The following is a 14023-nucleotide window of genomic DNA, read 5'->3' as shown; positions in this document are numbered from 1 at the left end:
AGTCCATGCCGAACACTTATTCTCCCCTTGTCCCATCTACCTGCACTCAGACCATAACCCTCCATTCCTTTCCCGTCCATATAACTATCCAATTTATTTTTAAATGATAAAATCGAACCTGCCTCCACCACCTCCACTGGAAGCTCATTCCACACAGCTACCACTCTCTGAGTAAAGAAGTTCCCCCTCATGTTACCCCTAAACATCTGTCCCTTAATTCTCAAGTCATGTCCTCTTGTTTGAATCTTCCCTACTCTCAGTGGGAAAAGCTTATCCACGTCAACTCTGTCTATCCCTCTCATCATTTTAAAGACCTCTATCAAGTCCCCCCTTAACCTTCTGCGCTCCAAAGAATAAAGAACTAACTTGTTCAACCTTTCTCTGTAACTTAGTTGCTGAAACCCAGGCAACATTCTAGTAAATCTCCTCTGTACTCACTCTATTTTGTTGACATCCTTCCTATAATTAGGCGACCAAAATTGTACACCATGCTCCAGAATTGGCCTCACCAATGCCTTGTACAATTTTAACCTTACATCCCAACTTCTATACTCAATGCTCTGAGTTATAAAGGCCAGCACACCAAAAGCTTTCTTTACCACCCTATCTACATGAGATTCCACCTTCAGGGAACTGTGCACAGATCCTAGATCCCTCAGTTCAACTGCATTCCTCAATTCACTACCATTTACCATGTACGTCCTATTTTGATTTGTCCTGCCAAGATGTAGCACCTCACATTTATCAGCATTAAACTCCATCTGCCATCTTTCAGCCCACTCTTCCAAATGGCATAAATCTCTCTGTAGACTTTGAAAATCTACTTCATTATCCACAACACCACCTATCTTAGTATCATCTGCATACTTACTAATCCAATTTACCACACCATCATCCAGATCATTGATGTACATGACAAACAACAGTGGACCCAACACAGATCCCTGTGGCACCCCACTAGTCACCGGCCTCCAACCTGACAAACAGCCATCCACCATTACTCTCTGGCATCTCCCATTCAGCCACTGTTGAATCCATCTTGCTACTCCACCATTAATACCCAACAATTGAGCCTTCTTAACCAACCTTCCATGTGGAACCTTGTCAAAGGCCTTACTGAAGTCCATATATACAACATCCACTGCTTTATCCTCATCAATTTCCCGAGTAACCTCTTCAAAAAATTCAAGAAGATTAGTCAAACATGACCTTCCAGGCACAAATCCATGTTGACTGTTCCTAATCAGACCCTGTTTATCCAGATGCTTATATATATTATCTCTAAGTATCCTTTCCATTAATTTGCCCACCACTGACGTCAAACTAACAGGTCTATAATTGCTAGGTTTACTCTTAGAACCCTTTTTAAACAATGGAACAACATGCGCAATACCCCAATCCTCCGGCACTATTCCCGTTTTTAATGACATTTGAAATATTTCTGTCATAGCCCCTGCTATTTCTACACTAACTTCCCTCAACATAAAGCTATGCTGAAAATTTGATTCTCAGCCTTCCTTTATATGAGTTGTACACATAGGGTGCGGGGGATTGGGCCAGAGTGATTGGAGGTTGGGGAGAGCTAGACCCACCTGAAAATAAATGATAGGTGTGAGAGGCATAAAGCTAGTTAACTTTGCGGGATCTGCGCCTGACACTTTGGACATCTACAATAGTCTAGCTGCAGAAAATGAGATTGTAACCGTTTGGGGACACTAGTTATTATTTTTATTGGGGACACTAGTTATTATTTTTATACATGGATACATTGGTCTCCAACTTGGTGAAGAAGTAAAGTGACGGATTTTTGAATATCTCTTTTCTAGCATGTGTTTACTGATTTAGTTTGGCAACCACAGCCATATTTTGAAGAATGACTTAGTTTGCTGAAGAATATGAATGAATATGAATTAATCCGTTGAGTTTTTCTGGCAATCTGACAGTTGCTGTAGTGATTATTCTCACAATAACCCGCAAGGTTCCTGGTTAGGCCATTTCTGCTTTAAAACCTACCCCGTTGAAATTACACTTAGCTGCATCATGAGTCAAAAGATTATTAGATTCATTACTAAAATAATTCATCTGTATTTGCATCACCCCTCTCAAGCTCAGCCATAACAACCATAATGGATGGGTACTCTCAACAACAGATCTATGAAGACCGTACACAAAAATGCTGGAGAAACTCAGCGGGTGCAGCAGCATCTATGGAGCGAAGGAAATAGGCAACGTTTCGGGTCGAAACCCTTCTTCAGACTATGAAGACATTGGCTTACAGAGACGTAAGAGACTGCAGATGCTGGAAACACTCACAAGCACAAAATGCTGGATGAACTCAGTGGGTCAGGCAGCATCTAGGGAGGAAATGGACAGGCAACACTTCGGGTCGGGACCCTCCATGTACGCTGTTATGCTGATGTACCTATATAATAGGAATGCTGTTTAAGTATACATAGAAACATAGAAAATAGGTGCAGGAGTAGGCCATTCGGCCCTTCGAGCCTGCACCGCCATTCAATATGATCATGGCTGATCATCCAACTCAGTATCCTGTAACTGCCTTCTCTCCATACCCCCTGATCCCTTTAGCCACAAGGGCCACATCTAACTCCCTCTTAAATATAGCCAATGAACTGGCCTCAACTACCTTCTGTGGCAGAGAATTCCACAGATTCACCACTCTCTGTGTGAAAAATGTTTTCCTCATCTCGGTCCTAAAAGATTTCCCCCTTATCCTTAAACTGTGACCCCTTGTTCTGGACTTCCCCAACATCGGGAACAATCTTCCTGCATCTAGCCTGTCCAACCCTTTAAGAATTTTGTAAGTTTCTATAAGATCCCCCCTCAATCTTCTAAATTCTAGCGAGTACAAACCAAGTCTATCCAGTCTTTCTTCATATGAAAGTCCTGACATCGCAGGAATCAGTCTGGTGAACCTTCTCTGTACTCCCTCTATGGCAAGAATGTCTTTCCTCAGATTAGGAGACCAAAACTGTACGCAATACTCCAGGTGTGGTCTCACCAAGACCCTGTACAACTGCAGTAGAACCTCCCTGCTCCTATACTCAAATCCTTTTGCTATGAATGCTAACATACCATTCGCCTTCTTCACTGCCTGCTGCACCTGCATGCCTACTTTTAATGACTGGTGTACCATGACACCCAGGTCTCGTTGCATCTCCCCCTTTCCTAATCGGCCACCATTCAGATAAAAGTCTACTTTCCTGTTTTTGCCACAAAAGTGGATAACCTCACATTTATCCACATTATACTGCATCTGCCATGAATTTGTCCACTCACCCAGCCTATCCAAGTCACCTTGCAGCCTCCTAGCATCCTCCACACAGCTAACACTGCCCCCCAGCTTCGTGTCATCCGCAAACTTGGAGATGTTGCATTCAATTCCCTCGTCCAAATCATTAATATATATCGTAAATAGCTGGGGTCCCAGCACTGAGCCTTGCGGTACCCCACTAGTCACTGCCTGCCATTGTGAAAAGGGCCCGTTTACTCCTACTCTTTCCTACAGAGTGGAAGGTGTCTGTCATCTATCTCTGTCTCCTACCTATTGCTTCACCTCAATCTGAACTACCTTTCGAACCCAATGACATCCCAGGCAGCTGATATCCCTCCCCAGATGCTGGCTGACCTGCTAAGTTCGAACAGCACTTTATGTTAAGCGAGAGACTGGCTTAGCTCTGCTTTCATTGTTAATCATCGCCACCAAGTGGTTAAAAGCCACGTTACAACACATTGAAACCTACAGTATTTTGTTAAAAGATCAACTTAAGTTTAGTTTATTATCATGTTTACCGAGGTACAGTAAAAAGCTTTTGTTGCGTGCTAACCAGTCAGCGGAAAGACAATACACGATTACAATTGAGCCATCCATAGTATACAGAGTCATGATAGAGGGAATAACATTTAGTACAAGATAAAGTCTAGTAAAGTCCAATTAAGGATAAAGCCCGAGGGTCTCCAATGAGGTAGATAGTTGCGCAGGACCGCTTTCTAGATGTTAGGAGGATGGTTCAGTTGCCTGTTATCAGCTGGGTAGAAACTGTCCCTGAATCTAGTACTGTGTGTTCACACTTCTATATCTCTTTGCTGCATTGAAGGCACCGTCTGTCCGTTTTTCCCCCTCTTTTTTAAATTTTAGTCTGTCTAAATTGTTTTGTTTTGGGGATTCTTTAGTTTTTCTATGTGGGGGAGGGGGATAGGGTAAGGGGGAAACCGCTTCCCAGTCGCTTCCTGGCGAGGATGCGACTATTTCTCCGAGTTGCGTCCTCGCCCCCCCCCCTCTCTTCGCGGCCTACCACTGGATCGTGGCCTTTCCTACCGGAGACTGGGGACCGGATCAGAGCCTCAGCAGCGGCGGCGCGGCGCTGGATTTACCGCGGAGCGGGTGATACCTACCTGGAGCTCCGGAGTGTTGGGCCACTGCTCCAACATCGCGGGGCTGTGTTCACGGAGCTCCCAGTGCGGGTGGCGCTGACCGACATCACGGAATCCCTGGGGCCCTTTGCCGAGGTTCACCAGCGTGAATCTCCACCCGGCACGACCTGGGGACTTCGGGAGCTGCGGACTCCGGTGGGAAGCGGCCGTTTTGGAGGTCCAAGCCGCTGAGGTTGTCGGGCCTGAGTGGCGGGCTGCCCGTAGCGGCGATTGCGGAGGGCTCCGGAGGCCCCGACCACGGGTGAACATCAGAGGAAGATGACTGACTTTGGTGCCTTCCCTCACAGTGGGAAACATTTGATTCTGCTGTGTGGGGATGTTTTATGTTGAACTCTAACGTGTGTTGTGTTCTTTATTTTATTGTATGGCTGTATGGTGATCACATTTCACTGTGCCAACATGTGACAAATAAATGTATCTTGTATCTTCTCTAATGGGCGAGGGGAGGAGAGGGAATGGCCAGTCCTTGATATGCTGGTGGCTTTGCCGAGGCAGCATGAGGTATAAATGGAGACAACGGAAGGGAGATTGCTTTGCGTGATGGACGGGTCTGCATCCACAATTCTCCACAATTCTTTGCAGTCTTGGATGGAGCTCTTGCCAAACAATGATGTGATGTAGCCCAAAAAAATGCTTTCTATAGCACATTTGTAGAAGTTGGTGAGAGTTGGGGGCATGCCATTGGTATTTCTTGGCCATCGCTTCAATATGGGTGGTTAAAATCCATCCGCCACAACATATTTGACATCACCAGAACTGGCTGTAATTATACTGGCTGTAATTATACTCTTCACATGACAGCAATCATTTTATTAATTTTTTGAAATCCTAAAATCAAACAGAGTGGTCGGCTGGATATTTCATTATAGGCAGTCAAGCAGAGATAGTGGTTCGGGTGATTGAGATTATTGAAATGGATGATTAAAGGCATATCATTACTGTTTACAGGTTCTCTTTGTTGAGCTTCCATATGAACAGCAGGTCATCACTTTATTTTTGCAGCCATAGGGAACAAATGTGGTGATGTACACATTAGTGATGTACAAAACACATTGAACACTGAGCTATCATTAAAACTTTTGCAGGGAAGTTATGTTTGTGTTAAACAAAAATCCTTTTCAGCACATTAGGTTTTACTCAGCTGTGAAAGTGCATAGAAATGTCAAGCTATAAATTGGACAAACCAGCCAGGAAATGAGAGCACAGCTGGAGCGTTTGATTTTTACTCCATAGGTTTTGCATTTCTGACAGGTTGGGAGTTATGTTTTCCATATTAAACGTATTTTCATTAGTTGGGGCATTACTCTGCAGTGACATTCAAGGTTAGTGCAGTATGTGGAATAATTTAAATTGTGCTTTCAATAGTCGCAAGATTTGGCGCCGTTTCGAAAGTCCGGTCCGCGCACTAGATCTTCTGGAGCAGCGCCCGATCCAGGTGAACCCTTGGATCTTTCAGCGGGCCGATGTTCCTCTTCTCGCCCGGCCACCTTTGTGCCGGGGACGCCTCCCGCAACCGACCTTGAGGGCGCGGGAGGTAAGACCCTGGTTCACTTCCCTACCGGGCTTGCACCTCGCGATCTCTCCGAGTGATTGCTTACTAATCTGCCAGCCTTGCTTCTGCTTCTGCTTCTGCGTTGATGGAAAGCGTTTTGAGACATTCAAAATCGAAGACCAATAGCTCGGCATCCTGACCACTATTGGTACGAAAAGTGAGACCAGCTCCAGAAGTTACAGTCGAGATGCAATGTAGTTTGGCACCAAGTTGAATCATTTTAACATTAGCAGAAATTCTCCACCTGCTTGGAGATTTTCTATTGCCCATTTTTAATAATATTCACCTGCATATAATGTGGATTTAGCATTGATTTTTGAAAAGTTAATGGAACCAAAATAAATTACACTTAAATAAATTAACCATAATTAAGCACCATATAACCGAAAATATTTTTCATCATGTCTGATTGTAACATAAGGTTAATATTTCAGACCTCGAGTTGCTCGAGTTGCTAAACTGGATTTTATGCTGCAAAACAATCACCATTAGCAACCAAGCAGAAAAATTAACAATTAATCCAATAATTAAATGCCTGTTTTCAATAAATGGACATTAATGATTTTGCATTTGTTTCAAAATCAGAAAGCTGATGTTTAATTAAAATGCATTTGTACCAGCTTTCCATTATTTCCATTATTATGAAAACATTGCATAGTTACAAATCTGTTAATCGATGTGCCTTTACCTACCTCTGTCTTTAATTCTATATTTAATTATTCTTTCTTTTATTTGAAATTTTTGCTTGAAATTTTAAAAGCTAACCGCATGATTCATTTGTAAGTGCATTAACTATCCATTTTCCTTTGTTTCATGGATTTTTCCATGAATGCAAGTGGGGAATAACCTATAAAATAATTGATCTAATAGCTGCTTTAATCAGAAGGGCGAGAGAGTGCATAGACTGATATGCTAATTATGCACTGACCAAAATATCAAGGAATGATTTTGATCTGCCTGCACTTTCGCTAATGAACTCGTTCATGCCTGATAGTAAGTTTGCACCCCCAATAAGGTAATCTCCTTGAACTGCGGCAAAACATCAGTCTTGGAAGGAAGCTTCAAATGAAAAGCTTTTAGCTCAAAGCGATCTTAATTAATTGTCAAAATAACATTTTAATTCATCTGGCCTGGAACTTGGGCGAAGAAATGTCTGGAGTAGTCCGACTCCTGGGTTGACTATGTCAGCAAGGTTGCATATGCTGCCTTGCTCAGGATAGCACGTGAGGACTGAATCGGAGTTGGCTACCTGGTTAGGCTCACACACAGAGACTACATAGGACAAAATACCAGAGAGCTGCAAACACAAAATCAAAGCATGCTCCAACATGAGTCGACATCCTTAGGAAAGGGCTGGAGAAAAATAAAAGTAATGGAGAAATAACAGCCAATTTTCCAATTTATCAGTTAAGGCTTAGAAAAAAAATGTATCTGTTTAAATCAATCATCTTGTCTGCAACCAAACATTTCAAATTCATTTGGTGTATACTTATGGCTTTTGAATCAATAACGTTTCTTTCAACTCAGCGAGAGGCTTCACACATTTAGTTTTTGCTACCTTTGTCGGAGATAACATGTCTTGTTGCCAATGTTCAAGCACATTACCCAACCTTGAAGGTTTTCACCTCAAATGATTTAGTACGTGGATGAATTTACCTCAGAATTGAATTATTCTTTAAACAACAGAAGATCATGATTTTTGTTCTTTGGTTTTCCATGAGGAGAATTCTATTTACCAGTGAAACCACAAGAATGTTTTAGTTTATATAAAAAGGACTGCTGTTTTGTCCACAGCAAAGTCCAATAATCCATTTTAATTGCATTATAATCTAAATTTTACTTTTGCTTCCGTTGGTTAGGGGATAAATATCGCCCAGGTCATCTATGTTTCTTAGCCAGTCATCTTTGCAAAGAGGAATACAGTTAATGTTTTAGATCTGACTGCTGAATGTTTTCATTAATTAGTTTTTATTTCAAATTTTCAGCATCTGCAATTACTTTTTATTTTCTAATAACTTCCCCAATTAGTTTAACTGAGGCTTCTCTTCAGCTATAATACAGACTTTGTATCTTCCATCAAAGTAAGACCATCAATCCTTATTATTGTTGGTAAAATAAATCCAGATTATAACATAATTAACCATTCCAAGAGAACTTAAATCCTGGCATTAAATTCTGATCTTACCAATGACACCACATTCCATAAGAAAATAAAAAAAAATATTCAAAATATTAAATGTTAAATATTCAAAATGTTTTTAAAACATTGATCATTTCTTTGGCCAATTTAGCTTTGCTTAGTGAATTCTGGAATATCAGAATCTACTTTGCTTTCCAGCTCAAAGACATATTGAAGTTCACACGATTCATCTCTACCAAGACCAATGCACAATGACTTGTCGTTCTGGCTGGACAGGTTATAATTTTACTTGTATGCAGTTCATCAATGAAGAAATTTACTGGATCGAAGCTGAGGTATGAAAAGATTCCACAGTGTTAGACAATTTCTTTACTGATCATGTGAGATTGGAAATTCTCCATGGGAGTTATTCTAAATGGTTGTTGTACTGAATTATTCTGCTCTAGAATCAAAGTCATATAGCATGGAAACAAGCCCTTCATTCCTACTCCTCCACGCTGACCAAAATGCCCCATCTAAACCAGCCCACTAGTCTGCATTTGGCCTATATCCCTCAAAACGCTCCCTCTAAATCGTTTTTCTGGATAGAAAACCCCCCAACTCCTGAACTTTATAGCTTTCCCCTTTAAACTCTGTCTCTTTTTCCAAACCTCATTGCTAAGTGGGATATATAGTTCTGTTAATCCTGTTTAGATTTCCCATAATTTTATGCACATCAATTAAATCTCCTGCAGCCCCTTTAGCTCCCAGAAAGTAACCCAGCTTGGAAAATCTCTCCGATTTACCAAATTCGGTACCAAAAGCGGCGGCGCGACTCACTGTTGCAGCGGCCCCTACAGCCTGTCTGTCTTTTTTTTTATTTTTGTCTAGTTAAATGTAGTTGTTTGTGTTTTTTAATAGTGTTTTTAACTGTGTATATTCGGGGGGGGGGGGGGGGGGGGGGGGGGGAAACTTTTTAAAATCCCTTCCCTGTACGTGAGACCCGACCTTTTCCTTGTCGGGTCTCCGTTGTCGTTGGGGCCTAGCACCGTGGAGCGGCCTCCAGCCTGAACAACCTGGGGGCTCCAGTCACGGAGCCTGCGGAGCTGCGGACTTACCATCGTGGGGCTGGCCGGCATCGGAGCGTGGGTAGCGGTGGTGACTCGCTGCTGCGGCCCGACCACGTAGCTCGGAGGCTCCAGCTGCAGCCGCAGGTCCGGTGGACTGGGACATCGGGAGCTCGCGGGTCCGGGGGGAGAGACCGCTTTCCGGAGCTGCCGCAACGCGACTTCTCTAGCCCATGTCGCGGGTTTGGAACGACCGAGAGCGGGGCCGTACATCGCCCGGTGCAGCTTCATGGCCGTGGGACATTCCAGCGCCCGCCGGGGGCTCCAACCTTGTGACATTTAGACCGGGAGCGGGGCCGTAAATAGCCCGGCACGGCCTAAAATGGCCGTGGGACTTAGCATCGCCCGCCTGGGGCTTCGACATCGGGAGAGAAATGGAGAACAGGGGAGAGAAAAGACTTTGCCTTCCATCACAGTGGGTTCACTGTGATGGATGTTTTTGTAAATGGAATTGTGTGTATGTCTGTAGGATATTGTCTTTGTTTGTATGGCTGTGGAAATGGAGTTTCGTTTGAGCCTCACTGAGGTTCAAATGACATGTAATAAATATTGTATTGTATGTATTGTATTGTATTCTCCAAGTCTTGTGGATTTCCTCTCCACTGTCACAGGTATTTTCACATTTTGCCTGTGGAGCAGTGGCTGGAACTGTGTACAGTGGATTGAGGCCCAGCTAGTGTATAAGATCAGTATAATTTCCCTATGTCCATATTCTCAACCTCAGAAGACTACCACAATTATCCCATGTGCCTTTTTAATCCCTTTGTCTCCCCGTTGTGAATCTTCAGAGGTCCATGCACATGCTTTCTAAGATTGTCCTGTTCTTCTACTATTCTTAGTGTAGAGCCGTAGAGTTATGCAGCATGGAAACTGGCCCTTCCACCCAAATTGCCCCAGCCAACTAAGATGTCCCATCTACGCTAGCCCCACCTGCCTGCTTTTGACCCATATCCCTCTAACCCTTTCCTATCCACGTACCTGTTAAATTTATTTTAAATGTCATTATACTACTTGCCTCAAGTACCTCTTCTCAGAAGTAGCTCATCAGGTTGCCTATTAAATAATTCCACTCACCTTAAACCAATGTCTTCTAGTTCGTGATTCCCCTACTCTGGGTAAAAGACTCTGTGCATTCACCCGATCTATTCCCTTCACAATTTTATGCACATCTATAAAATCAGCCTTTTGTGCTCCGGATTAAAGTACTAACTAGCCTGCCCAACCTCTTCCTATAGCTCAAACCCTCAAGTCCTGGCAATATTCTTGTAAATCTCTGCACTCTATCTTGCCGTTTATTGTGTACTTCCTCTCTTTGTTTGTCCTCACCAAATCCATTACCTTACATTTCATTACACCACTTTTTTGGCCATCTAATCTCTTCCAACATATATCTGCAATCTACAAAAGGGCTCCTGACCCAAAATGAAATCTGTCCGTTCCCTCCACAGATGCCGCCTGTCCGTCTGAGTTCCTCCAGCCCTTTGTGTTTTGCTCACGATTCCAGCATCTGTAGTTTCTTGTGTCTACAACTTACATCACTGCTTCCAATGTTTGTAATGGTTGAAAACTTCTTAATCATCGGGGAACTTTGCTGAATGGCTTACATTAGAATGGCTTACAAATAAACTACCCCAATGAGTGAAATTTCCTCAGAATTGTCATATAATATTGAATGTCTTTTCTTTGTCAGGTGTACTGTCAAAGCCTTGTCCATGGTGGTCACCTTGCTTCAATACATAGCAAGGAAAATAATGATTTTGTCTTGCGATTAGTTCAAAAGGAGAGTAGCCCATATCAGAAAGTTTGGATTGGTAGCTCTGATAACCACCAGGTGATTACAACTCACTGTTGCACAAAATTCAAGTATACATTTCTGTTTCTTTTAATTCTGAGAAATGTCTTCAAATTATATTATCTTGCTTCATTGCTCTGTTATAGGATGGTAACATGATTTGGACTGATGGATCCAGATGGGATTATCAAAACTGGCTTGCAGGAAAACCTTTGGTTGGCTTATATTGCAACACCATGGCACTCATTCAAGGTAAGTTATCTCTTTGTAAAGTGTAGTACAGTAACTTACTGCCAGTCCACATGGACAATTAAAATGCCACGCCTGTGTCTACCTGTATTCACAATAGTATGCTCATATAAATGCAATTTTCATAAAATGAAGATAGCCACAAAAAGCTGGAGTAACTCAGCGGGTCAGACAGCATCTCTGGAGGAAAGGAATAGGTGATGTTTCGGGTCCCTTCTTCAGACAGAGAGTCAGGGGAAAGGGAAACGAGAGATATCTAGACAGTGATGTCGAGAGATATAGAACAAATGAATGGAAGATATGCCAAAAAATAATGATAATAAAGGAAACAGGCCATTGTTAGCTGTTTGATAGGTGGGAACGAGTATAGATAATGAGACTCAACAAGATGACTTTGAAGCTGGTACGACAGGTGAGGGAGGGATGGAGAGGGACGGAATGCAGGGATTACTTAAAGATGGAAAAAACAAAAAATCATACCACTGGGTTGTAAGCTGCCCAAGCGAAATATGAGATGCTGTGCCTCAAATTTACATTTGGCCTCACTCTGAGAATGGAGGAGGCCGAGGACAGAAAGTTCAATTAACATAGGAAGCGGAATTAAAGTGTTTGGCAATCGGGAGATCAGGTAGGTCCAGGCGGACTGAGCCAAACAATTTAAATGGCTACAATGTGGCTCAGCGGGTTGAAGTTCCATCATGACCTCTGGTGTTGTCAGTGTGAAGTTTGCAGGTTCTTTGAGTGAATGGGGTTTTCTACATTCCCCTGGTTACCATCCATATCCCAAATATGGAGAAGAGGGAGGTTAATGGTTTCTGAGGAAGAATAGATTACAGGTGTATTCTATATCTTAGGAAATATGGGATATGGGAGTTTCTATTAACTGTTCACACCAACTTGTAGAAAATTATTATGACATTTTATATATTTTTTGCTCTTCTCTTTCAAAAGGCGTGATTTATACAGGATAAGGTTGTACAACTACAGATTATCTTTGTGTAAAACCCCAGGTGCCCAAATCTAATCAAGATATGACCCGATTCAATGTTCAGACTTTGGAGATACAGTGCAGGAACAGACCCTTCAGCCCACCGAATCAGTGCCAACCAGCGATCACCCCGTACACTAGCACTATCCTACACACTCGGGACAACATTTTTTACAACTTACCGAAGCCAATTAATATACAAACCTGCATGTCTTTGGAGTGTTGAAAGATACCAAAGCTCCCAGAGAAAACCAACGCAGTCACAGGGAGAATGTACAAACTTCGTACCGACAGCACCCGTAGTCAGGATCATCAAATAGAACAAGTTGTCCTACAACTTTAGGCTGTGCACGCCACACGAAAGAAGAAGAAGTAGTCAGGATCGAACCCAGGTCTCTGGTGATGCAAGGCAGCAACTCTACTGCTGCGCCACTGTGCCACTTGTTTTATTTTCAGTGGACAGGTTAGGAACATTTCAAAGTAATGCAGAGCAACAGATTCAGCCCCTTGAGACAGTTAACATTGAACTAGTTCATGATGGAACAAGGTCAAGAGGCCAATCTGCTCATGCTCTTAAAATGGATGTATTGGAAATGTTGTAATTCTTTGTCTCTCTGCTGTAATTCTTATATTTCAGATCCTGGCTTTTGGAGCGATGAGTACTGTAACATCAACAAATATCCATTCATCTGCATGACGCATGTAGAGTATGGTTAGACGCAGCAGCAGTCAGTGTGGTGAAACTTGTGGATCCTGATGTTTCCAAAAAGCAGCTATAACTTCCTGCTTAGAATCCACCCTCCTTTTTAACCTATTATTTTCTTACAGTTCTTTGTTTAAAATACCAAGAGGCTTGTTACATCAAGTTTGTTGCATCCAAAAAGAATAGTGCTCACATGAAAGAGCTCAGGCTATAGCCCGGCTGGAAATATTGGTCTGTGGCATTTGCTCAATAAAAAGAGAAGACTGTGTCATTACAGATTTGAAACTCCATTACCATGGCTTATTGAGCCCATTAATAATCCAAGTTGAATAATGCTTGAATTCAGGTCTAGAGTCTGCTTGTTCTCACATTAAAGAAAAATGTGGAAGTAAAATGGTACCGTGTCTCTGTTTAGGTCAATATCAGTAATGCTTATTCAGTTTTACATTTGTATCCTGCACCTTATTTTTGCACTAGAAATTTAAATGATTGATTGGGTTATTGTTCTAACATATTTAAAAAAAAAATTTAAATAGAAAACAGGGAACAAACTAAAACACTATGGCAGTTAATGCTGTGCAGTCAACTTTAGCAACTATATGTTTCAAATGTCTATTTCATTTGATTATTTTCTCTAAGTATTGCTTCCTCATGATGAACGTTTTGAACTCAATTTCATAGATATTATTGTGAATGAGGCCCAAGGCATTCTGTTTGCTTAGGCGGACAAGCACAGGCGGATTTTCCTCTTGATATCTCACTTGTTGGGGAACTTGTAGGGGGAATCAGTCAGGCCATAGTTCACAGTGATGTGAATGTGACATGGTGACTATTAAGAGATTTTAGATCTTTAGAGAAGTTCCAAGAGTTAATGGGAGATTGGCTGGGTGGAGGCTTTGGCCAGCATTGGTGGAACAATAGGGTGGGAATACAGGGAGAGTTGTGATATGTGTACGAAGGAACTGCAGATGCTGGTTTAAACCGACGATAGACACAAAAAGCTGGAGTGACTCAGCGGGACAGGCAGCATCTCCGGAG

General features: G+C 42.3%; 1 protein-coding gene across 1 annotated transcript; it reads left to right on the top strand.

Moving 5' to 3' along the window:
* The first annotated feature begins 5847 nt into the window (after positions 1-5847).
* Positions 5848-13494, top strand: LOC116979076 (lectin-like). Its single transcript, XM_033030524.1, has 5 exons — positions 5848-5989; positions 8346-8482; positions 10944-11084; positions 11192-11297; positions 12920-13494. The coding sequence occupies exons 2-5, from the start codon at positions 8399-8401 to the stop codon at positions 12997-12999; spliced, it is 411 nt and encodes a 136-aa protein (XP_032886415.1). The 5' UTR covers positions 5848-5989; positions 8346-8398; the 3' UTR covers positions 13000-13494.
* The last annotated feature ends 529 nt before the right edge of the window (positions 13495-14023 follow it).

This window comes from Amblyraja radiata, chromosome 12 (genome assembly GCF_010909765.2).
Source record: "Amblyraja radiata isolate CabotCenter1 chromosome 12, sAmbRad1.1.pri, whole genome shotgun sequence".
Classification (NCBI taxonomy): domain Eukaryota; kingdom Metazoa; phylum Chordata; class Chondrichthyes; order Rajiformes; family Rajidae; genus Amblyraja; species Amblyraja radiata.
This window is presented reverse-complemented; position numbering and strand designations above follow the sequence as displayed.